Genomic DNA, 27,303 nt, shown 5'->3' with positions numbered 1-27,303 from the left:
CAATAAGACCGCACACATTCTTGTGCGTGTAAATCTCAGAGAGGAAAATCTACAGGTGTTCAACGATACGCCTCCCACCGAGAATAGCGAGTTTATAGACACGTAGCACCAAATCCGGAAGAAGTGCTATTGTCTACGTTCAACTGCAGACGTCGCCCATCACGTCAAAAGGTGCGGCAAGTATAAACGACCCAAGACATCTCCTATGAGACCTGCTGGGCTACTGAATCCCACACCATTCCCAACTAAGTTATTTTAAGCAATAAGGAATGAACCGATGAACCTCCTCGGCTTCTTTCCAACTTCATCGATGGGCAACAATTGGGGTATCGTGGGCTCCGATTACATGATGAGCTACGCTGGTGCAAAGCCCTGCCTAATGATAGAGCAACAGAAGTTGTCAATTCTGTTGCCAATTTCATAATTTTTTTTTCTGGCGATTCTCCAGTCATTTGGTAATCAGCGTTCGTTTAATGGCTTGTTACGCAAGATGCATAATTATTTGAAACACCACTGTGCATAACGCTTCAGACATTCATTGGGAATGTCATCTGGTGGGGGTTTTACGCCAAGCTTCAGAAATAAATTGAGAGCATCTGCCTCAGAAATTAAAGCATCTGAAATTCAGGAAAATTTTATGCAATAGGTAGGAAGAAAGCTATCTTCCAGCGTAAATGATAATTTGAAATAATTTTGTCACACGTGCGCACCAAAGCATCATCAAACTGGAACATGGAATTTTGTTTAAATATATTTTATGATCGTGAAGCTGGAGTTATTTGCCTCCAGATTTTCTTAAGGTAGGCTTTAATGAAATCGGAGGGGAGCTAAGTAGAAAAAGTATCTTTCATTGTGATGCGGAATCTGGAGATTTAGTTTTCCCGATTTTGCATCAGGGTTTATTAGGGAACAGTTTCTTACTGTTAATCTTTTTTTTTTCTTTTCTTTTATTTTTTTCCGAGCTTAATGACTGTTCTGTTATCGTCATGCTACATTTAAAAATCATTTTTGCAAGTTTTGGCACAAAAAGTTCTATTCTTTGATGTTAGTACAATAATAAATACCGCTATTTACATGCTATTCAACTTTAAGGTTGCGAACACCATTACAGAAAAATGAATCAATAATGGAACTTGTACCATTGCGAACAATAATAAAGCAGTTAAGGGACGATTAAAATATTATGCATAATTTGCAGTGTAGTGTAAGTAGAATATAAAAATCCCATTCATTCTGTGATGGGGTAATTAAAATCACCAAGGTCACCAGGCTATAATTCAGTTTCACAAGGTGCTTTCAGTATATTTGTCTACTTAGCGGTTCCGTGGAGAAGTTAGGCTGAAATGTCGCGAACATTTTTTTTTTGTAAATCACACAGAGAGAGTTCAGTGTAGCGGCTAATGTGTTCATGAGGCAACGTTGCGAAATCAGTGACGACAGCCTTTAAAAACATCTCCTGTTAAAAATTGACTGCTTGTTAAATAATTCAAACAGGTCGCACTAGTTGATTGCAGTTAGAGCAAGTTTGAGTCATTGCAATGAAATTGGAAGCTAAATCATGCAATAATAATCGATTGCTGTTCAGCAATCTTTCTTTGCTTTTCTAAGGCTGGATGACCACTCTGATCGGGTACATGTGACATGGATTACTTTAGCATTATTCGGTTACTTGTTTTCTGTATACGTATATTACAACCCCTGCTGTAGGGGCCCTGGTCATATATTCGGGCTTCCGCACGTATGGAGATCACTCCAAACCACACTGGATTTGAAATTATTTCGATATTACACATTGAACTTCGACTAGTAGGCCCCAGCGGAAGCGTATCGCTATTGGTTACCCTTGTTCTGCGGTATCTGCGAGATATTGCGATGAAAAGTAGCACCACAATATTCACGGAGGCTTTTTTCGCTTTTGCACCTTAAAGAACTAAATTTTGCAGAACTTTGATCCTGTAAATAAATCGGGCGAATAACCAATTAGAGACAAGGAGCTCTATACCAATTTTTTATTGAGCAATTGTGCCAACCGTCCTCAATGCAGCCCAAGAAAATGAAACAATATCAACTTGCGAACATATGCTGTCCAAGCCAACTGCGCACCATCACTATCACTGTATATGACGTAACTCTATGTGGTTCGCAGCACAAGGTCACGCCCTACCACTTTGAAGAAGGAAAAGCTTAGAGAAACGACGAAGCGAGAAATGTATTAGCTGAAGATAAACATGTTGTTGTTGGAGGTTGAAAACGGGGAAAAGTGGCTACGAATTTGACATGAATCGCGTCAATTCACGTCGCATCAATTCACATTAATTTGTTAACAAGGCTATACATTGGTTTTGTAAAAAGTGCGCATTTTATGTTTTTACACTTTTTCCGCAACCTGTTGCATTTAATGTGATTACACAAGCTAGTCGACATTCGCTTTTTATATTCTTGTTGTTTCGAAGTAATATGCGTCGGGTTGTGCGACTTGTTCTGTTGTTGCTTTGCAGTATGCGGGCATGTCAAACTGCTGCCGTAGCTTTTTGTCTCGCCTCCCCCGTTATTGATGGAAATAAATGGAATAATGATAAATCGTAGATTCGATTCGGACAAGCGATGGCGTAATGTGCATTGAACCATGACGCAAAGCACCTGCTTTGCTCTTTGCATGTCAAAGAGCCTGCAGTGACGGAAATTAAGCGTAGCCCTCCGCAAAAGTGTTGCGATATTTTGAATAATTTTGGCACATTAAATGTTATAAGCAAAGCAACGCACATCATGAATAAGCGATGCTGCTTTGGTTTCGAATGAATCCAGGTGCTTCTAGCAACCTGTGGTGTTGCACAAGAAAGCAATATTAATCTCGTTTTCCATTACCTAATAGGCCACGCAGAGTGCAAGTGCCCCCAATACTTATGAGCCTTAAAATCAGGTGATGAAACGATTCAAGATAAAATTCTACACGCACCATACATTGTATAAGCTGAATCGTGTGAAAGCCTAGTACGAGTCGGGTGAGTTACGGGCCAAATTGTTAAAGTTTTGGTAAAGATGACAGAAGTAGCCAGCGGAAAAAGGAAGTACTTCAAAAGCCGAAACTACCGCTTTGGTTTTCACAAGCATCTCACGTCAACCTCAAAAGGCCGCCGCGACCACCTTGGCATGAGTTTAAACTCATATTGATTGAGTGATTGAGAAGACTTGTCAGGCAATGCTAACTTAATGTGCTCGGCGTCATGTAAAACTATGACTAAGCATATCAGACAGGCAGCAAGCACTGTTTTCAAACCGCCAATCCTTCTGCCCTCTTTTCCGAACGGGAATGTTTATTTATTTACAATACCATCCAGGCCTCTAGGGAGGCATTGTGTAAGGGGGGGGGGGGGGAGGGGGTACGGAAGATGTATATATACATATAACAGTGCCTAAAAAGCAGCAAAATCCGCAGTAATGAACAGGTGTAAGTACAAAAATACAAAAAGCAATTATTACAAATACAACAACAACGCAAACAAAAAAAAACCCATAATGAACAAAATATTTAAATAGGAAATCATACATAAAAAGTAGCCTGGCACAAAAACACGCGCATATCTTACAGATGCGGAACTATAAATAGCAATACATAGCAACCACATGCGATAAGACAGGGAAAAATAAAATGAAACAGTCATAACTTCCTGATACAGTTGGGAACGTCCTAATGCAATTGTGGATAAAATGTTTGAATAGATCATGGAAAATTTCACTATTGGCCTGAGAGGCGATGTGGTTTGGAAGGTAATTCCACGGGCGTAGAGCACATGCGAGCGCGGAAAAGGTAAAGGCATGAGTGCTGCCATAAATGCGTGTAAAAGTGTAATTATTGTGGGATCTGGTTGAGGAATAAGAGGGTCGTTGCAGGTGCGATAACGGTGAATGAGTGGCATGGATTAATTTGTGAAGTAGAAATAGAAGGGCAATATCTCGACGCACGCCTAACGGAGGGAGCGAAACTTTCAGCTTTATTTGTGTTGCGGTTGAATGATAACAATAATGGAATTGAACGGCGGCACAACACAGAAACGGACACAGACAAGAAGGGAACACCACATGCGCAGTGTGCGCATGTGATGTTCCCTTCTTGTCTGTGTTCGTTTCTGTGTTGCGCCGCCGTTCAATTCCATCATGCACCAACTCGCCCCCCAGGCCGTTATTCTGATAACTATAATTTCGTGTATTAAAATGACTGGCCCTGTTTTGGATTGATTCCAGCACATCGACTAAGTATTTCTGATGCAAATGAAAATGCAAACCAAATGCAAAAGGAGGTCTAAAAAGTGTTAAATAGGCTTGTTTACGCAAATTGGAAGGAGCTTTATGTAAGTTGCGGCGCCGGAAGGCGAATGACCGGGAAGCATTAGCTGGAATTGTAATTTTGTGATTCGCCCACGAGAAATTTTGTGTTAGGTGAACGCCTAAGTATCTATATTCAATTTTCCGTGCCAGTATGTTGTTACTAATGGTGTAAGGAAAGTGAGAAGTAGGTTGCTTTCGGTTAAAAGAGATTATGTTACACTTGGAGGCATTCAAGGTCTTTATCCATGTGTTATAACAATTGTTAAGAATATCCAAGTCATACTGAAGTGTACTGTGGTAGCCAGTACTCTTTATTATTCGATATATAATGCATTAATCAGGAAATATTCGCATTTTAGATGAAATGTTGTTCGGTAAGTTGTTAATATAAATTAAGAAGAGTAACGGACCAAGGACGCTTCCTAGCGGTACACCCGATGTAACATGAGACAGAGGAGAGGAGTAATTATTAACAATTGTGAATTGAAGAATGGAAGTTGCAAATCCATGACAAAGTTAGAGTCTAAGCTAACAGCAGAAAGCTTTGATATTATGCGCCAGTGTTCTACGCGACCAAATGCTTTGAGTAGTCAAGAAAGGCGCAGTCAGTTTGTAAGTTGCAGTTCATACTGGAGTGAAGGTCGGTAGTGAAATCTAAAAGCTGTGACTAGCAGGAAAAGCCTTTCCTAACGCCATGTTGATTGGAAAAGAAGAAATTATTAGATTTAAGGTGACCATAAATATTAGACGCAATAGTGTGCTCAAGCATCTTGCAGCAGATGCATGTTAGTGAAATGGGGCGGTAGTTTTCGCAGGAATGTTTAACGCCACTTTTGTAAACTGATACCAATTTTGATACTTTCCAAATGTCAGGGAGCATGCCCGGTAATAATGATTGTCGAAATATATGAAGTCAGAGAGTACCAGACACGGAGATAGAATTTTTTTAGTATTTTGGAATTGATCTCATCAATGCCACTTGAAGGCTATTGATAAAATGGACTATGCCATCGAATGTGATGTCAATCGAAGCCATATACGGGTAGTCAAAATCAGATACGTGGGGAACATTAGAACTGTCTTCTGTAGTCAATACTGATGTAAAAAAGAGTTATATGCTATTGGACAGTCAACATCAGACTAAGGAATGTTATTGATGTCGTGTATTGAAATGTCGTTATTCATGCTACGCTGACCGGTTATCTTCCAGATTTTTTTTCTCGGATTATTCTTTGGAAGAGAAGGAAGCTCTTGTAAAAAATATTTATCCTTAGCGTCACAAAGAACACAGCTGTATGCTTCCAAGTAGTTTTTATACTTATTCCAAGCAATCGGAGAATTCAGGCGTTTTTTCATATTTGTACAGCCGTGTTTTATTATTCCTCATTCGATGATAATTTTTTGTAAACCGAGGGTTGGATGTAATATGGGTTATAGTGACTAGGGGAACATGGGTTTGCACCAAGCTTGCCAGCTTCTCTCTAAATAGCACTCAGTTGTCATTGATATACCGGTCATAGTAACCAGGAAGTAGTATCTTGTCTGAAAATTCCTGAAGTTCTGTGTTGAAAGCATTGTAATCAGCTTGTAAATTACAGCTCATGTTGGAATCAATGTCAGTAGTGCAACCAAATGGTAGCGGAATTTTAATAGTCATCTGAAACAAATTGTGGTCACTAAATCCATCTAAAAAAATTATGTTACTTTGTAAAGGTGAGGTCCAATATGTAGATATTCATGCGACAATCAATAAAAAAGAATTTCTTACCTCAATTTTATCTTTAGCACCAAAGTACTGAAGTACGTGTGTTCCTTTTACAGGTGTGGAAACCTTGGAGACTGCAACGTGTTCCACCGGCGGCGTGTCAGACACTCTGAAGCCATAGCGGTCTGTCAAGTCTAGCGCTGCGTACGTTACTGTGCTGTGGTTGATCCTTCCAAGGCAGAGTCCTGCATTATTGCTTAGAAAACAAAATAAAAAGGCCCTTATAATCACCATAAAGCACAGCGTAAGGGACTGTATTTAGCCTAGAGGCGCGCTTTTTATATAAATTTAAGGCCTCAGGGTATCCGAGGGGTATGTGAGGAAGGATGAAGAAATTATTGAACTTATAGAAAAATGTTTGCCTATTTCATGCAGTCCATGAGCGAGCGTTGGTGTGTCCCGGCGTTCAGGCAATATCTGACGCAGAATTTCTCAGTGAAGGATGCGCTACCGTCAGGTCTTTTGTAGGCTTGAGTGGTGGGCAGCCGCACAGCTACTGATAAAGTCGGCTTCAATATTTTCGCATGTGCATATCAGACAATCCGGGCGAGAAATGCCTTTCCTCCTCCTCCTCCTCCTCCTCCTCCTCCTCCTCCTCCTCCTCCTCCTCCTCCTCCTCCTCCTCCTCCTCCTCCTCCTCCTCCTCCTCCTCCTCCGGGTGGGCTTATGAATGTCGGAAAGGAGTCCAAGTCTGTGTGACGGTAGGAGTGCGGAAAATCCTGACCCGGATGCTCTGAAGTACAGCCACATCGGAGGAATAAGAGCACGCGTGCTGCGTCAGAAGTGTTTCTTGATGAAAGGAAAGTAGCGTTGTCCACTTTACCGGGCCGAGGCAGTATGAGCCTTTGGTCATGTGGCGGCTAGCTAAATTTGTGTGGCTCTGAGAAGGCCGTTCGTCCCATAGAATGCACTCAATGCGCATAGACATTTCAAACTTCGCTCATGAATGTCGCCAAGTGCAACGCGCGCGACGCCATTCTGGCGGCCAGGCTGAACTGTGAAATGATTTTTGGCGGGATCGCGTCGGTATGCTCAATACCCCCAAAGCTTCAGTCCTGCGCCCTATGGGAGTGAAGTCACGTCCGGTAGGTGGGCGGCAGCTTCGCAAAGCCAGATTGTCCTTGCCGCCGCGCTCGGTGCCGGCACGAGACTGCGGTCGCATGCGAGCAAGACAATATTACTCGAGCGCTCTTTTATAAAGGGAAGCGCAGGTAACCTGCTTTGCAAGAGACATTGAGCTAGGTGCAGTTTGTTAGTTCTCAACGTAATACGAGTCAATAACTGCACTACAAAAATGCGGTGATAGCTTTGCAGCTACTACGTCGGATTCGACGCCTCCCGCGTGCATCAGATGATTAATCCACGGTGATCGAAGCCACAACAGTCAGTCGTCGCCGTCGTGCTAAATGCATAGTCCATGCTACTGCAGATTTCAAAGGCTATTTTTCCCAAGTGAATGAAACAGAATCAGTACACTAGGAAAATGGACTGTACTGAATCCGTGACCTGTTTATTACTTGCAGCAAAATAATGAGTAGAGTAACTATAAGCTCATCATACAAAATACAGGCTGCCTAAATGGGAGTTTATTGATAATGAATATTCAACGACGCAAAAAAATAACCATGGAGAAACAAAAATACAGATTCAAAAAATACAAAACGTGAAGAAGCACGAAGGTAGTGAATTTTTATTGGCAGGTAAACACCACAGCATTTTTTAACCGACACAAACACAGCCCTTAAATGTAATTAAAAAAAGCTCGACACATGAACGCTAGTGCAGCTGACGAGAATCTCACAAATGGTGACAAGAGAAAGAAATACACGTTGAAAGGAACCGCTTTAAAGTAATGAAGCAATGTACAGCATTCATATACTCAAAATATGCGATTTGTATGCATAATTAGTGCAAGCTGCATATACTGTAGGGACACAGATATTGACATCTTCCGACATCATGTAGCACAGTCTACAAACACTAAATACAATTGCAATAGCTGTTGCAAAACGATAGCAAATAACCGAACTATAAAATCTTGAACTCATTGTACTACGTATGAAATTGCAAAACCAAAACAGTGAAATAAACGCTCAAATTACCATTAAATGCATCCATAGTGAATTGGAAAGAAATATACTAAGTGACAACTTTTTAAACTGCTATTACAACAAAATACTCATGGACTTCCATAAATAAAGCATTACTAAAGATGCAAGAACTAGTGCACTAACGTTTTGAAAGAACCGTTAGTTTTCTCTTAGCTTCTGAACTTTGAGATGCTGGCGACATAATATCATTCTTCCTTTTGCATGTTATTGGGAAAAATATTTGCTACTGAATGCAGCAATGGGTCCAAGACTGTCAGGACTATGGACATTCATGCATGTGTCAACATAATCCAATTCGGGCGTGATTCTCGCTGTAAGTTATTTGGGAACCACTCGCTGGTCTGTCAACAAGATGTTCAATGAGTGTCGTTCAGGTAGACGTTGTTCTATAACAGCGTGTACATACATGACCACACGTACGACACATACAGCTGGAAAGCAAAGACCGCCTCGTTTAAGGGCGTCAATGAGGCTATTGTCTCCTGGTGTTCCCTCCATACTTCTTGCCAAAACTAGAATGTTTCTCCATTATTCTCACCTCAGTGACTTGGAAGCTGCATGAGTACAATACGGGGCTACGTAAGTCATGACTGAAATTTGAAAATACAAAGCTTCAAGGTCGGATCCTATTGCTTCAATGTTGAAATCTTAATGAAAGTTTTGCTTCTTTCGTACACTCGTATCAGGAGTCCAGATGGCTTCTGTTGGTAGAACTGGCAACGAATTTCCCAAACGGAGTTTAGCCTCAAACTCAGACACTTGCCTAAAGGAAACGCGGCACTGACCACCCGCCAGTTGCCTATAATGGCCGAACTTCGCTTCGAGCGGGTCCGACTGAGCTTTTCCCAGAAGGACGTAGCGCAGCTTAAGCTCATCAGTGCAATTCCTAGAGAATTCTGTAAGCCCGCAGAATGCAAGTCGCAAGGCAGTAACTGTTTCAGGAATGAAACCTCCATTGCCAAAACGTAGTACGATTCATAAATCTAACAGTCAGCAAACCTATCAAGCAATTGAATTCTTTCGTTGTTGACAACTCCTCTGACCGGTTCTGGAAAGGATCACGCTTCTCAAAACTCTTTGAAAGTGTTTTTACATTCACTACCAGCCACCAAGAGACAATAGTGTTCATAGCCGGCCGCAGTTCCTGCTACTCGCTAAATGTCCCAGGAATGCGCCAGAATCCCTTCTGCGATAGATTGACTGAAGACTTGTAGAGCGATCTTCACATTTTGGTGCTATAACGTTGACATATTCGAAATCTTTGAGGTGAGTTGGTTGCCGTATTTAGCAAGCGCTCTTCTTCCAGCCTGTCAAACTTGCGCAGTGCCTGAAACGAAGCCCACATGCTATGGCCGCGGTGAATTTAATAATTGACCATCTCAAACATAGGGTAGTAGAAACTCGTGCCGTGATTTTCTTTTATTCATCGAAGTATTTCGCAGACATTTTAGGAGGTGCACCGGGTCAACAATGTAAAACAATGGTCCTGTTGGGTCACAAGGATGTGGATACACAAAGTGTAGTTTTGGTGGACTGGAAAAGCTTGAAAATTTGTCTTTCTATTGATAGCATTATTGTCAGTGACAATACATACTACTTGGTATCTGAGTGACTCCAGACCAGTGACCTCTCTTCGGGTGACATTGTTGCGATACAGTAGCGTACATGTTTTTAACAGGAAGGATGTGAGCGACCTCTTTGATAGAAGGAACCAAACTTTGTATCAAGACAACATGGGATCTTGTGCCATCCTCAAAGCCGTTATAGTCAGCTCCGCAAACATTTCCTGCGTTATTATCGAAGAAGGCCTTTAGGTGAATTTTGTACAAGCGTTAGAGTCACTATGAATTCATGTGGCTGCAGATACTTCACACATTTCACCATGGAAGATAAAATGTTGTCATCAGTCTCTCTTTGAGGTCAGAGCTCACATGATGACCAAATCTTTGTTATGGTTGAGGGGTGAGGAAGTGTAATAACACCTCCGTGTCGCAGGAACTTGTAGGCATGCGGCGATATAGTGAAAATGAGACTTTTAATAACCATGGAATGTGGTCAATATCTGGGCGTTTTCATAGTGGTTATTTGGAACTGTTCCTTTACACTTTCAGTACGCTACGGCTCTGTAATGGTAGGTGTTCCAAAATCTGAAGCAGGTAGTCTACAACTTTCACCGCATCTTCAGCAACTTTTCATTTTGCCTCGGATTTCGACACATCCCAGGCAGGACAGAATGTGGGTCCCCACTAGGTTGGTTCGATGTAGACAAGTAGGGCTGGGGCAAACCATCATAAAACCTGCAAGCCCCATTTGGACTTTACCCTGTTCCTACATGGGCCTTATAACGGCTTTGCGCGGGCTATTGCAGAATATATTCCTGCACCCAGACCACAAGGATCCTTTGTATGATATGTGGGGGCAAATCTAATCTAAATGCAAAAGGCCGTATAGATCTGAAAGGAGAGCGTCCCCATTAAATTTCTGCGGGACCTACATAGGCCGTAGTGGAGCCGCAATGGGCATGCCCACATGCTTCCCCACTCGGCCCCTTCTAGGTTACTTAGGGCAGGTGGAATATGAACTAGAGCTCTATTTGGGCGAGCCCTCGTAAAGCCCAAATGAGGCAGCCTTAGGTAAATCACTTCAGGTCCCACATCGGCAATAATGGGGCTGGAAGGCGGGCGTGCCCGCCTGAAATCGAAATCGTTTTTTTTTTTGGAATTCGAAGGCATGTGGAATATCAAGTGGTCTCTTGGTTCAAAAACAACACCCATCACAACTGGGGCTGGCCACACAAAACCTCGGAAGATCCCACATTTTCCTTGGTGGAGATAGAAACTCGAGCTTTCGCCTGTTCGTCAGATTTGTTAAGAATACTGACGCAAGGTAAATGCGGGCTCTTGTCGCGAGAAATAGCGCTAGCCTAAATGGGGCTGCCGAATCAGTCACGCTGTGGGTCTGGCCGTAGCGGAGCGGAAAACACCGGAGTGTCCGCATACTGTTATGCGCACAATCTTTCCATCATTTACTTATATTAGACGTTGTCCTAAATTACTATTAAAATGAATCATATAACAATTGTAGCGTATTCATTTGGTTAGAAATGTTACATGGCTTTAGTTCTCGCGCTCACGCAAATTGCCCTAAAAAGACTGAAACATATTGATTGCTAACTGTTACTCCTTATGTGGCTGCTGTGGACAGCCTGCAACTCTCATTACAATATGACTGGTGGCGAAGGGTTGTTGCTCCTGACCCTATGGGACTAGGGCTACAGTGAACTAGAATACTTTCTAGTGGCGCGACCGGCGGCTGCTGGGGCACGGCCGCTCAATGGAGGCGCACTTGGTGCGGCCCGTCGCGTCGCGCCTCAATGGCTGGGGAAGCGCGTATTGGGAGAAGTTACAGTTTCCGCCGTCATTCTCCGCGGGGGCGCCACCACTCCAGGACAAAGCGCCGCCGGCACACCGGGCACGGACGAGCAGACGACGCGGAAGGAGCGCGCTGTCTGGGTTGGCGCGTGTTATCGTTTTGACTACTCATCATAACCGCGTGGTTCTGATAGTTCTGCATGCGTGTCATCGGTGCCTGTGTCAACAGCGTCCTAAGCGTAGGCCGCACCATGCCAGGCAACTGCTGTGTGCCGCTGTGCACCACGAAAACAAGAAAAGATCGGTTATCATGAGTTCCCGAGCGATTCACAACGTCGAGCAGCATGGCTGGAAAACATATCTCGGGAGGGCTACGATGGAAAAGGAAGCCGGTGGGAGCCGAGTGACAAGTCACTGCACTTCACTCACTGCAAGTATACTCACTGCACTTCACAGATGACGATTACAGGAAGAACATAAAATTGAAGATCCTGCTTCCTTCAGCTGTCCCCTCCGTATTCCCGAACTGCCTACATTACAAGTTAAGTTACTCACGCGGGCTCATGTTGAGCCAAATAATCTTGAAAAAATTAATGTGCGCAGGTCAATAGCTTTATTTTCCCCACTTGTTATAGCTAGATTTCATTTCCTCCTGGACAACCCCCCCGTGTCATCCTGAAGCATGTGTGTTTCAAGATAGCTGCGCCACGATCACTTTTATGACGATGATATCAAAACGGTATGCCTTGCCCAACATCGCATAAGTGAAGCCATGGAGACACCAAGAGGAGCCGCTCTATTTATAAGATGACGAGCGGCTCTCTTGGTTAGAGTTGGACTTTGCCATATCGAAAACATCAGGTCCAAAGAGGCACGTCGAAGCAAAGGCTATCCAAACAAACGTACGAAGTGACAATCATGACAACCAGATCCACAGTGGCGCAAATTAAGGACCTTCTTGATCACATCAAGTATCTTACAACAATGTTTTCTGAGTGCCTTACTAGTGCATTGCATTTACCCGAATCTTATTTTCAGCTTCCGATACGCCCTAAAGCAGGCTCTGAAAGCGGGTCTATAGTATTGCTTTTTAGCAGCCTAAGGCAAGTCAAAGGCGGGAACGACAAAGTTGACGCAAGGCCTGCAGTTTTCACCTCGGAGAAAATACTGAAAGTACCACTAGCAAAAAAAAAAAGAATATATCGACTGAGATTATACACATTTTGCCATGCTTTGTGCAGGTTGGCATCTTGCAAGCATCAGTCTGCAAATGCATCTATCAACAATAGACAGCTATAAAACTTGGCATTCGTGATTATGAAAGTACCTTGCCAACTGCCATATCACGTCTTCTGCGAGAGAGTTTTCGAGTCAGCTTGGATTCATTCATGTGTGGTGTGACATAGAGTTAGCACCGATTGCATTCTTGGCTGGTTACTTTGCACGTTCATTTGAAGAGAAATTATACGAATAGTTTTACAGAATCTCACGAAACATTTTTATTTGTTCTGTTTTCAGTGCCTGCCCGTGTTTTCATTATTTATATATTCATCATCATCATCATCAGCCTGACTATACTCACTGCAGGGCGAAGGCCTCTCCCATATTTCTCCACTTAACCCGGTTCTGTGCTAGCTGCATCCACTTGACCCTTGCGAACTTCTTAATCTCATCCGCCCACCTAACTTTCTGCCGCCCCCTGCTACGCTTTCCTTCCCTTGGAATCCAGTTTGTTACTCTAAGCGACCATCGGTTATCCTCTCTTCGCACTACATGTTCTGCCCATGTCCTTTTCTTCTTCTTAATTTCCACTAGAATATCGGTAACTTGAGTTATTTCTCTGACCCACTCTGTACGCTTCCTATCTCTTAAAGTTAATGTTGGGGGGGGGGGTATTTATATATTACCAAAGTTTAAAAAACTTCTAGCGCTTACTTTAGAGTGTCAATAATTTTATTTTATTAGCCCTATCCATTTATTAACTTTGTGCCTTGTGATTCCTGCAAAACCCTGGACTTATCAAAATTCTTGATGATGGACGCCTAAGGTATCTGAAAATCACCATGCACCTTTGTTAGCAAGGTGATGAAGTGCCCGCAGGTCATAAGAAGCAGCAAGCTATGCCACATGTCAGTTTCATTCCTTCTTCCCTATTTTGTGCAATTTCCGGAGTTGATTTGCGAGAGAAAAGACCGCAGTCACACTAAGGACCTAACCAAACTAATGAGACCACTGCTGACCAACTGGACAGGCAACATCAATTAGACAGTGGAAAAAATCACGCTTGCACGTAAACCTTTTTCGAGAAAAGTTCTTCGCTTGTAAAATAAGCTTGCGTGTCTTCTGTGCATCACGCGGCTTCATAATATCAAACGAGAAAAAAAATTGCCTGAGCCTGCGGGCGTGTCGTCGAACTGGCTGTCTTGTGTTGTTTCTTTTGCAACAGTTTGTGTTAGCTAGTATGTTTTGGTGATGGTACCCACTTGAATATTATTTCCAGTGAAAAGGGAGGAACAGGCTGAACAATAATAATGTTGAACGCTACGTCCTGAATTGTAAGTTTCCAGAAAAGTGCACGCTGAATAAATGGCCCCAGACCATGTCCCGATTTCAGGATTGCAATATCTAATACGTTATTACAGTGGTTGAAACGCAACTAAATGGGTGCGCACTCAGCGAAGCACACGACTGCCTCGTTCTCGTTGTAAACGGAAGACCACGAATGACTTGGAAAAGCCTATTGATGATGACTTGCCTCTATCACCTTATCAATAGCAAACTTGCACATAGCATCACATAATGTGTGAAACGCCGCTCATAATCCTAAATTGAGCAAGCGCCGACCACGCGGACGCCGAAACGAAAGCACAGCCACGGCCGCTGCGCGCTGCTCTCCGCCCGGACTCGTCCCGGAGCGGTGGCGCCGCAGCGGTGGCGATGAGAACTAGGCGCAATACGGCTCTTCTGGGCGACGCGACGGGCCGCACCCAAGTGCGCCTCCATTGAGCGGCCGTGGCTGGGGCCAGCTCGCGTGAAGCGAGTTGACACTGACGGCCGGCAGGGACGCTGCTGCGCCTTCTCCTAGCCTCCGACGGGCGCGTTGGCAGCACATGGCCATGCGGAGTGTGAGTTAGCTCGCTTTGTGCGTGCGCTGTCACGCAGTTAATTTCACTTTAGCGTTTGTATCTTGTTGTTAAGTGTTGACAGCAGTGAGCGATGACCACGTAGAACCTGTGACAAATAATTTATCGGAGCTATGGCGAAAAGAAGAACTGATTCCCACTGCTTTACGCAGGCTGCCGCACCGGCTACCCGGAAGCGACAAAAGCATCTTTGTTTGCCGCACCAAGAGACGACGAGTTGCGAGGAAAGTGGGAGCGGAACATACGAGGGATTACAAGAGACTCACGGAACTGTCAGCCGTGTGTGAGCATCATTTTGAAGCCCATCTCATATTGCGCGATTAGGTTCATGTAATCGACGGCACTGAAGTGCGTATATCCAGAGGAAAGCCATCGTTAACTCCCGGCGCCATACCGACGTTGCTGCCGGAGAGCCCAGCCTACCGCTCTGTTAAAACTCCTAAACAGAGGACCGAAAGGAAAAGATCTGCTTGCGAAACGATCCCACTACGAAGCAAGAAGCCGTGTCAGGATGTGAGCAGCGCTGACAGCGAACATCAAGAGCCGGGAGAGCTGGCTGCTACAGAATCCTCGCCTTTCTCCTTTTGGGCGCTCCGTGTACTTGCGCATTCGCCGAGCTGGTGCAGCTTCGAGGATGAACGTTTTGACTTAGTTTTCGCAACGTCGTCTTTGAAAATGGAAGCAAAGCTTGTGATAGCGCATGAGCGAGCTGTGGTTTTCAAGCCTGTCGGAGGCAATGTTTCTGCTGCCATTTATTACCAAGGAGTTATGTGCACCGAAAGAACAGCTGCCTCTGCGGGATACTGCGGGATACCAAAGCAGATTTTGTTTGCAAGAGAGCAATGATGGATGATGAATATAGGCAAATGTTACCGAACATGATGGTGAAACCCAAGACAGCATTGGCCGACTGCTGACCTATGGCCGGTCATTGGCAGCTGGTCGGCAGCCGACCTACCGGCATTCGGTGCTCGGTCGAATGACGGCCCATGGTTGGCCATGTACTAGGTAGGGCGGAAGTCGGCCATCAATCAAGGCTCGGGCACTCGACTGAACGCCGACCAATTCGGCCATGGTAGCTCGGCCATTGGGCGGCCGATGATCGGGCTTGTACTTGGTTGGGCAGAAGTCGGCCAGCATTCACGGCCCGAGCTTGTAATCCCGACTGAACGCCGCCTGTTTGGCAACGGTTGCACGGGCATTTGGCGGCCCACGGCCGGCAGCGTGCCATGTTGGCCAGGAAGCCGGCTAGCACTCACGACCCAATATGCCTGTATTGGACGTGAATTACATCCTTGGATCCACTTAACCTCTAGTACAAAGGGAGTAATTACTCATTGCATCCACCCAAGCGCACCCATACGGCTACAAAGGAAAGCTATACAGCCTTCTCAAAAACTTCGTAGTTAAAGAAAAATTCGTCCTGATCCGGGAATCGAACCCGGCACCACCGCCTTTCCGGGGCAGTCGCTCTACCGACTGTGCTAACCAGGACGGTCAGCAGATCAGATGGCAGGGCGAGAGCGAATTAATCTATAACTCGAAGTGGGAATGGTGTTGGTCAAATATTTAGGGGAATCCCCCAAGGTGGAGTAGATTTGTAATAAGGGAGTAATTACTCATTGCATCCACCCAAGCGCAGCCATACGGCTACAAAGGAAAGCTATACAGCCTTCTCAGAAACTTCGTAGTTAAAGAAAAATTCGTCCTGACGAATTTTTCTTTAACTACGAAGTTTCTGAGAAGGCTGTATAGCTTTCCTTTGTAGCCGTATGGCTGCGCTTGGGTGGATGCAATGAGTAATTACTCCCTTATTACAAATCTACTCCACCTTGGGGGATTCCCCTAAATATTTGACCAACCTCTAGTACAAATATAGTTGTCAGTGAGAATGCGCATACAAAACGAAACCGTGTGGTCATAGCACGATCATGTGACAATAAATTAGTGATTAGAAGGCAGCTTTTTTATTGCCGAGAAAGAAAACGTTGCCTTAAGTTGATCGAACAAAGGACCATTTTCTCGGCCGTTTTTTTGTCCTAGTGCTTTTGCATTATTTATAAGGAACTACGCGCAGCATCGTCTGTTTATATGGGGAAAGGACCGAATACAATGTGTGTACTTTCTAGACGCAATCCCTAGAAAATGAAAAGCTGGAAGACTCGAGTTTGCCATTCTAGTTTTAGGCATTCACACGGTGATAAAAAAGAAAAAAAAATGGCAACTTTTTGCGCATACTGCGAGCATGACAAGCCTCGGTACATTTATATGGCGCACAACATATATATCGAAAATAAAAAAGAAACTAGTTTGTTCCGCCTATTAATTTAGAGTCCGATCATTCCAACCGCGCTAGGCGGTGTCAAAGGACTAAAAAAATAGTAGTCTGTTTCCACGTAAGATGAAAAAAAAAGATTTTCGGTCGACCTTTTACATTAATTTCAAAACTTTATATAATATTGTTGGATTACTGGAAAGAAGAGATCTGCAATTGATTTTGCTGCCAAAAAATTCTTTCGGCCACACAAAATTAATAATGAATTACGCAAAATAGGTTACAGTTAATTGAAAATTATGGGACTAAATATATGCATGTTTTTATTTGTATTCAGTTATTTTTCGCTTTTCAAGGTAGTGTAGATGTTTTTATAAAATTTCACAAATCGGCCCTAGAAACGAAATTTTCCTACTTTGAAGTCCTAATTATTTCAAAAAGGTTTATGGCAGAGCAGTAATAATGCCACACTATGTTCTCAGCATAGTTAGGTATTAAACAGCTAAAGCTTATATTTATATAACGTTTCAATACACAGATAAGATCGCGCAAATTTAAAGAAAACAGCGAACCTCAAACATTTCTTAGAAAAGTAAAAAATAAAGTTTAAACATTGTTTAAACTTTTTCCATGTATTCTCCACTACCCCAGCTTTCGAAATCATTACAACACCTTACATAATTTTGTTGCGCGAGTAATTACGGCCACTTCAATAAGGCCCTGGTGCAAGGCGTAGCGCACCACGCAGATCTGAAGATTCTACGGCATTTGCGAATTGCCCACGATCTTGAAATTGTGGCATATTATTGTAACAGGGAGAAATATATTTACAAAAGAGGATTAAAGATATATACAATGAGAGACAGCCAAGGAGCTAGGCCGTTCGACGCACTTCTTTTTCTTAATCTTACGCAAACGAGCGCGCCACATCGTCCTCATCGTTCTCGTCATCATCCAGTAACTTTTTGTCTCGACATTGCAAATTAGCTGTGACAGACACAGCAATGAATGGTTCGGAGTCAGGGCAACTGCACAGTGCAGCACAACAGAGCCAGCACGCGTGCGAGTCACGGCAGCAGCGTCGTCGTCTTTGTCGAAGCGATCGCGCTTCTTTTTTGCAGGACTATATGCATTTAATTGCTGTCAAGAAGAAACACAACGTAAAAATACGCTTAAAGAAATTCATAAAAGTAATATGACAACAGTTCAAACTCCGAAACGCGAAAAGGAGGAAAAATACAAACTCGACCAAATAAGCGAATAAGCATCAATATCTATATACTACAAGCAGTAATAGCCAGATTATATATCGAGACAAAATCGAAAGTGAAAAGAAAAAAAAAACGCACTCGGAGAATCAACATAAAGGGACCACAGCGAAATGTTCGGCGATTATCGACATCGTGCGAGCTCGAAAGCAGCAGGCCCAGCACGATGAAACGCGCTCCTCGGCGCCTGTAATCTGGCCTCAACGCGCCCGCAGAGTAAACATCCACCCTCGTCCTCCGCCTGTTTCCCACCGACTGTGCTGGCGCGTCTCACATGCGCTGTTGGCTTGCGCACGCTCTGCGCAGACTACCGGTGAACAGCAGGGAGGCGAGAGAGGCTGATGAGAGGCTAGAGGCAAGAACCTCCTTCGGTTTCACGTTCCAGCTTTAGCACGCAGCATTGAATCAACACGTACAGCTTCGAGCAAATCGCCACGATTGCGTTTTTTTAATTTTATACAAAACGATGCGCCCGACAAAATTGTTTGGGCAAGATGGCAAGTACATTTAGGAGAGTACCTCAAACAGAAATAACCGCTTCACCGTCAGAAAAAGCGGACGTGAAGACTTTTCAAAGCGCGTGGCCTCTCCACTTTGTCTCGCAGGTGTGCATACCTCGCTAACACACGTCTCAAAAGGAAGGTCGTTTTTGTCGTCCTGTGACCAGAAAAGTCTAAATTGCCTCTGCCCAACATTTTTTAATGTCTATGCTCAGTTGTTTCGTCGCTTCCAGAGTGAGGCCTATTGAGCCTTAGGAAGAACGGCGAGAAATTCAGCCGATGCATGCGCGCTGTCGCTTTCGGGACCCATCATAAGTAGAACATTCGCCCACACTTCACAACGATTCCGCGACATGTCTACAAAATTGATATCCTAATCTGAAGCGTAGAAGGCGTGATGGCTCAGTGGTTGCGCTCGAGTTCTGAATACAAGTGCGAAGGTAGTTGTATTCAGCCAAGGAGCCAAGGAGCCAGGCAATGAGTTCGACGCAATTGTTTTTTTTTTATTCTTCCACAAACGAGCGCGCCACTTCGTCCTCATCATCCTCTGTCATTTTTTGTCTAGACGTTGCAAACTAGCTGTGACAGAGAAAGCAATTAATGATTCGGAGTCAGTTTTGTTTGCGTAGAGTTCCTGATGCGCTGTAGCATAGGGCAGCCCACAGACGTTTTTCGCAATCACCTTCACCATTATTACAATGAAAAGTTCTGAGGACAATAAAAAAAAACCGTATTTGATATCTTTTTAAGCTTTGTTCACGTATTCTTCTCTACATCAATTTTCAATATCAATAAAAACATATTGCACATTATTGATGCCACTAGTAGTTACGACCAGTCCAATAAGACCCTTAAACAGGAATTTGCAATTGGTGTAGGCCTGACTTCTTGGCCACTAGGCGAATAAAATGCAAGCAGGATTGGATATCAGGTTCTAAAAATATGTCTAACAGTAGGAATGTCGACGGAAAAGAGGACAGTAATGTTGAGATGACCGGAACGGCCTTGAGCGCAGGGGTGTGCTCAACCCAGGCGTTCGTTTTAAGAGGCGGAGCAGTGAGAGCTCGTTTTTGCGTCTTCAGACCGACAGACTTCGGTATATATATTATGGTGAGGCTACCCAAAACTAATAAAAAATAATATGCCTCAAAAACGGCTTATAGTAACTCCCTTGTAGCAGTTCAACGCACCTGCACTAGAGCTTCACTATTCTATCCGCCTGTTTTTCGCACCGCAACCGGACGCCAATAACATGGGGGGAAGTAAATGAGATGCGACCCCTTTCGGGGAGTCCGATTCACCAGCGTGGGTGACAGGGGTCTTTTGTGGTGTTATGTTTAGCCATAAAAGTGGAGTTGATAAGCTGCGTTCGGGGTGGTTCCTTGAAAATGTTTGAGCTAGAAGCGCCACAAATCATGATGTATCTAACAAGACAGCTGCGCGCAATAATTTTTAGGCAGCATGTCACCCAAATGAGCTATGCCAGTCTTCCCGCATTGCGTATGTGTATTCATAGATTTTATCATTACCAGTATGGTTGTTCGCACAGTGGTCGAGTGTCCTAACCACTGCGCGGCCCCGGCGGGGCTTCACAACGTTTAAGATTCTCTGGACGACACAGGCAAGTAGATTAATATGGGTTAGTTAAACATTGCAGAGTATTTATTATAATAAAGATATGCGACTTTCGGCAGGTCTTCAATTGCAAGGCATTCGACACGTGTAAGTTCCTAACCTGTCTGGGTGGGTGGGTAATGTTTCACCCGTAAAGTAAACAATAAGGCGATATTTTTAAAAGCGGCGTGACACCATTTTAAGCTACCAGTTACAAGTTGCATCGTATATGGGAATCAGGGAGGCCAACCGCGTGCGTACTCACTGGTCGTAACAAAGACGACCGGATGACCGAGGCTATAACCTTTGAGCCGAGACCGAGCATGTGTACTGCGTTCATCTCGTTGTTCGCACACCAACAAAGTTACGCGAACACACACACACACACACACACACACACACACACACACACACACACACACACACACACACACACACACACACACACACACACACACACACACACACACACACACACACACACACACACACACACACACACACACACACACACACACACACACACACACACACACACACACACACACACACGCGCACGCACGCACGCGCACGCACGCACGCACGCACGCACACACACACACACACACACACACACACACACACACACACACACACACACACACACACACACACACACACACACACACACACACACACACACACACACACACACACACACACACACACACACACACACACACACACACACACACACACACACACACACACACACACACACACACACACACACACACACACACACACACACACACACACACACACACACACACGCACGCACACACACACACACACACACACACACACACACAAAGATGGTGAAACGGTCTAAGTGTTTTCGTTTGAAGCTAGAAATTCACTATAAGCGCAGTTTGGCCGGTGCGGATAACCGGTGGAGCGTAAACATATCAGACTGACATGTATACCTGGCGCAATGCCGAGCTGGTGACACAGAATGATGCCTAAACAAATCCTTCCGTGTTGATTTATATGGCAGCCGTACATATAGCTATGCCGGTCAGATGATGTGAGGTGCAAGGCATGGCTGCGCATAGCAAACGCTAACACTACAGGCGAGTCAAAGGATGCTTCCCTGATGTAGCAGCCCAGGTAGGATTGGCAACTCTGACATGATACTCTCCGCGCCAGGCGCGTCACTACAGGCGTGCCTGATGAATGGTTTCTCCATGAAAACACCTATAGATCGCGGGATGTGTGCCCCAAACTCGTGGATGCCCTAACATATTACTGGGCAGAGAATTACACATCTGAGTAAACGTACTCGTTCAAGGGCGTCAGCGCGGTGGAGAACGTGGACCACAGATGGCATAGATTTGAGGGCCACGGTGCAGAGCACCTCTGAAATTTACAAGCTCAGCGAAAAAAGATGAATCGATGAGGTCCCGTAGTTGAAACGTGGATGTCTGATTTAGGACAAGCCAACTATTATTCTGCGCTACCTTGGAGGCTTGTATCTACATACACAACTCTAGACCCTTGAAGCAGGTCTGTAATTACCTGTTGGCTTGTCGCTTAGCTGTACAAACATCCATGCAGGAAGATCTGGCGCTGGCGGCTGAAGAATGGAGTATGTAGTTACATAGGCCATCAGTGCTTGCGCGGAGGGCGATGGACTGGCCTTACGTCTATGAGCATCACTGCACTACTTAATGAGCTCATCGATGGGGTTGATCTGCGGACTGTCCTTTACACTACGATCACTGTTATGCGTCAAAGGCAAGTAATGGTCCTAGCAGTCAGCGCCAACTATTTAGGAGTAGTTCTAATCAAACCCAAATTAGAATAGCTGCATTTTTACCAGATAAAGCCAAGCAGTCGCTGACTCTGACTGGTGAATCATCAAACCCAGAATTTTCAATCTTTGGCTTTCTTGTAGTGGGGTCCCTAATTAATAATTAATTGGATTTGCTGCAAGTTTACGGCATCCCTAGAGGTGGGCGATAACAGAAAGTAATCCCGTGAAACGCTAATGCCAATTGATGAAGCGCTATTGCAGGTAATATATCAGGCTGATGAAGGGTACCCTCCTAGAGAAGGAGGTCTTGCTGAGTGCTCCGCATGCGTGATATCATCCTCGTAGTTTAAAACATAATCTCAGGGATGTCACCTGAGCGCTATGCCAGCAGGATGGAAGCTATAATAAATTACGTCTTTGGCATTACCGATTCCTCCTCAGAATTTACAGGGGCACTCAATTATCATCATGAGAATAAAATTCACCATCTATATGGTTTCTTGCTTTCAAAAGCTTGATTTTTATATAATCTATAACCTTTTTTTGTTCTCAAAAACGATCTGCCCAACTACGCTAGGAAAATGTTGTAGCAACTGTTCTGTCATGTTTGAAGGGCACCTCGTAGTCATCACCAGTTCTGCTGTGTAATTCGTAGTCTTCCTGCTGACTATCAATTTCGCAATATCTCGTGTAGAGGCAGCTTCCTATGGAATCCACGTTCAGGCCTCTCCCTCCTCTTTCCTAGAGAGGAAAAAGGGCCTTTCCGTCTCTACATTTTGCCATCTGCCAGTCGTAGAAGACGACTCTTCGGCGTAACAAACATGCCTGGTGACAGGTGGCAAACGTGGCAAAGCGAACATCGACTGTTTTCCCTATGGACTTTCTAATGCAGCCACGTTGCAATAATGGAAGAATAGACAATGGCAACGACAGTGTGGAACAGTTCAATGCTGGCAGCAGAGAAGGAATAATGGGCAAATGTTTAAGCGTGCGAAAGCCGGCGGGCAACTTGAAGCTTCACCGAGTGCTGGAGGACAGATGCAGCGAGGAGGGTAAAGAGAAGAGTAAACAAGTTTCTAATTACCTTTTGCAAGTGGAATACGACATAGGTGCGGAAAAATGGTTTACAGTTGAATCCCGCCACAACGAATACCGCCACAACGAAATTTCCGCGACAACGAATAATTTTTTATTCCCGCGAGTATCCTATAAGAATTAATGGCCTAAATTTCTCTGCACAACGAACCATTTTTGCAGAGCGTTTCCGCTTCAACGAAATTTTCGCGTTCAAAATCGAAACCGAAACTAGTTTTATTGGCGAGAAGTCCAAGTCAAATCCAAAGCCACATTAAGCATGAAATCACGTGATTGCAGTTCCGCCACTTTGGCTTTGTGTCGTGGTCGCGTTGTTCACGTCGCTGCCTTTGCTCTTCGACAACGACGAGTTTTCATCCGCAGGACACGATGGCAACGCAAGTGAAAAAACGCAAAACTCTTTCCCTTGAGCAAAAAGCTCAAATAATCGCCCAAGCAGAAAGCGGAAGGAAGAAAGCGGCAATTGCTGAAGACTTCGGAATTCCTGCAAGTTCGCTGTCAACGATTCTAGGCAATAAGGACGGCGTGAGAATGGCACTTGCTTCAGGCACATCCTCGAAGCACAAAAAGGTGACGCGGCCCCTCCATGAAGAGTTGGACAAAGCAGTGCATGCGTGGTTTGTGGAAGCACGAGCCAGCAACGTCCCCCTGTCCGGAAGCATCGTCCAGCAGAAAGCCTTGAACTATGCATGCCTACTTGGCATTGATGATTTTAAAGCCAGCATTGGCTGGCTAAACCGTTTCAAGGCCCGCCATAACATCGTTGGAAAAGTGTTGTGCGGCGAGTCAATGTCAGCAGACGTGGACGGAGCAGCTGCTTGGAAGGCGAGTAACATGGCCGGAATTTTAAGCAACTTCGCGCCTGCAGACATTTACAACGCCGACGAGACCGGGCTATTCTACGAGATGTTGCCGGCTAGGACGCTCGACTTCAAGGGGCAGCGCTGTCACGGCGGCAAACACAGCAAAAAACGCATCACAGTGCTGCTTTGCACAAACATGGATGGCTCGGACAAGCGTCCGCCGTTAGCCATAGGCAAAAGTGCCAAGCCGCGCTGTTTTAAGGGAACTCGTAGCCTACCTGTGCAGTACAAGGCGAACAACAAGTCATGGATGACCCGCGCTATTTTCACCGAGTGGATGATGGCATTCGACCGCGACATGAAGCGGCAGGGCCGTAAAGTTTGCTTGTTTTTGGACAATTGTTCAGCGCATCACTCCGACGAAGTCAAGCTCACTAACACGGAGCTGAGGTTTTTCCCTCCCAATTGCACGTCTGTCTTACAGCCTCTCGATGAGGGCGTGATTCTTAGCCTGAAGCGCGCTTACCGCGGGAGGTTAATTCAGCGGCTGCTTTTTAACACTGAAACCGGCCGAGACACGAAGGTGGACTTGTACGTGGCACTGCAGATTATGTCTGCTGCCTGGAGCACACTGGGGCGCTCAGTAATTGTGAACTGTTTCAGGCACGCCGGATTTGCCGAAGGTCGACCCGTACACTCTGCTGGCCTAACACCAGGCGTTACAGACGACGACGAAGAGGCGTCACCGGCTCCGGGGATCGCGGCCGCCTGGAAAACGCTGGGAGAAATAGGAACCGTGCCGCCTAATCTCGAGCTCGACGAATACATCGGCGCTGACGCTTGTGTTGTTGTTCACGAAGATGTGAGTGATGAGCAGATCATAAAAGCTGCCCGGAATGATAAGGACTCTTCCGATGAAGAAGACGACGACGTACAGGAAGCGCCGGCTGCGGCAACCGCCGTACAGGTGATGGACGCTTTTGATGTCATCAGGAATTTCGTTGCTGTCCGAGACGACGATGTTGCAATGGGTTTGCTGACCGAGTGCGAAAATCGCGTGACGGCGTTGCTCGCCGTGAAGCGTAAGCAAACCAAGCTTACAGATTTTTGGCATTAAACGCCTTTGCTGCTGCTTGGGCAATTCTTTCTGCGTTTCACGTCAAATTTTTGCGATAACGAAGTTCCGCGAGAACGAATTTTTTTTCGTGCACCGTGAATTTCGTTATAGCGGGATTCAACTGTACTTTTTTAACTTGAATACCTTGGGTTTCCTAAGTTTACCTTGGTTAGCCGTTCTTTATCTGGCTTTTAGTTAACCCAATAGAGCTTCACGTAACGGCGTCTGCGTAACTGATGAACCAGGGATTTTATGGGCCTGGCCAAGACGGCAGAAAGCCTAAGCGTCGACGATTAGCTGGAGAAACGCGTCTGCATGTTTAGAACAGAGATGCGCTGGGCGCACGAGTTACGTCAATAGTGTGAGGCCTTTGTTGACGCCTGCCCTAAAAAGACCTGTGTGGGCTAGGCTTAGTATATATACCTCAGGTTTTGGGGGGTTACGGGTCAATTTCTGTTTCACTGTAACTTCTCTTCAGTGCAATAATTTTCTCTCCGAACTAATATAACCTAAACAATTCGCCTCGAGAAGTGGCTGAATACAAGACACGAGCGTGGTGGGTGAGGTTTGTTGCTCGTAGAACGGACGTCTGTGCGATTACAGATTTTTCGTTAATGACCACCTTGGAGTGGCGCACTTCGAAATTATATTAGCATATACTGGCAATCCAACCGCAAATGATGAAGATTTTTTAGGCGAAACTACTGAATGAACGAATGCTTTTACTGTGAGCGGAAGTAAGCTCTTTGTTCAATATGACTACTGGGGTTCTAGCTCAGAGACACACTCCTGCCTACGTTAACGGGTGTCTTGTCCCTAAGCATATTTAAGGCTATTAGTGCATGAAATAGCAAGGTTTCATTAGGCGAAATATTGTTTAGCGAATTATATACCACTAGTGACATGCGCGTTCATTCATGTGTCCGGTCGTCAGGCGTATTTCGCCCGGGTAACTTCGGACAGGTGCCATGGCGGGGCATAGATCATAGCACCCGGCTTTTCCAGATTTTTATCGAGGAGCTTGGATTACAAAGTCTAAAATGAAGGCCAAAGAGGAAAGTAAACAGCAGTTGCATTTTACCTGTACTCACCTATGAGGCTGAAACATGGAAGCTAACGAAGAGGGTTCTACTTAATTTGAGGTCAACGCAGATATCCATGGAACAGAAAATTGAAGAGGTAAGTTTAGGAGGTAGGAAGCATGCAGACTAGGTCAGAGAAATAATTCAAGTTTCTGACATTCTAGTGGAAATCAAGAAAAAGAAATGGGCATGGCCAGGACATGTAGTGCAAGAGAGAATAACCGATGGTCGCTTAGGGTAACAAACTGGAGCTCAAGGGAAGGAAAGCGTATAGCAGGGGGCGGCGGAAAGTTCGGTGGGCGGATGAGGTTAATAAGTTTGTCAAGTGGATGCAGGTAGCACAGGACCGGTGTAATTGGAGGAATATGGGAGAGGCCTTTGCTCTGCAGTGGGTATAGTCAAGCTGACGATGATGATGAAAGGAAGACATTTCCCCTGGTGAGTCTATGGGATTCTGGAAGGATCGCCCAGGCAGGCGGAGCCTTGATTTCGCCTAAGACTCCTCATAAGAACTGCAGGCTAACTGCCCCTGCCGAACAGGGCCTGTTTTTTTTCTCGAATGGCCTTTGCAGTCACATAACACACCGCGCCGTTATAAATGTCAGCCTTGTCACGCGCGGCGCCGACGAACTGTGGCGCTAACGTCTGCGAACGAAAGATTGCGAATCATTACGCATCGGCATCGTTCCTCGTCTTTTTGTGTCCGCGAGGGCAATTTGCCGCACAGTTCCTACCTGCTTGAAAATCAATTTCATCTTTTGGAAGGACATACTAGCTGTTCAACGTATTGCGTGGATGTTTCAATATGAAAACATTTTAGGAACAAATAGTAATAAGGATGATATAAAAGACGTTGCAAATGCGTTGCGGGCAGCCCAGTTGAGGCCGCGCTTCTGAAAAAAAAGGCCAGGAGAAATTGCCTCGACTCACTTTTCGTCACCAATGAACTCGAAGAGCACCGTGAGCATGTTCCCGTTTTCCATGAGCGCAGGCAGAATGACATAGAAACCATTTTTTCGTGCATCAAATCCTCCCTGC

General features: G+C 44.9%; 1 protein-coding gene across 1 annotated transcript in view; it reads right to left on the bottom strand.

Annotated features, from left to right (window-relative positions):
* Positions 1-27,303, bottom strand: part of LOC146192192 (uncharacterized) — a 97,173-nt gene that overhangs the window by 54,913 nt on the left and 14,957 nt on the right. Inside the window, exons 2-3 of the mRNA XM_084600423.1 lie at positions 27,196-27,299; positions 6,095-6,287 (exon numbers count right to left, since the gene is read on the bottom strand). Coding sequence (XP_084456549.1) covers positions 6,095-6,287; positions 27,196-27,299 — 297 coding nt within the window. The remainder of the gene's footprint in view (positions 1-6,094; positions 6,288-27,195; positions 27,300-27,303) is intronic.

The sequence above is a fragment of the Amblyomma maculatum genome, chromosome 4 (genome assembly GCF_055883805.1).
Source record: "Amblyomma maculatum isolate TAMU_Amacu chromosome 4, ASM5588380v1, whole genome shotgun sequence".
Taxonomy (NCBI): Eukaryota; Metazoa; Arthropoda; class Arachnida; order Ixodida; family Ixodidae; genus Amblyomma; species Amblyomma maculatum.
This window is presented reverse-complemented; position numbering and strand designations above follow the sequence as displayed.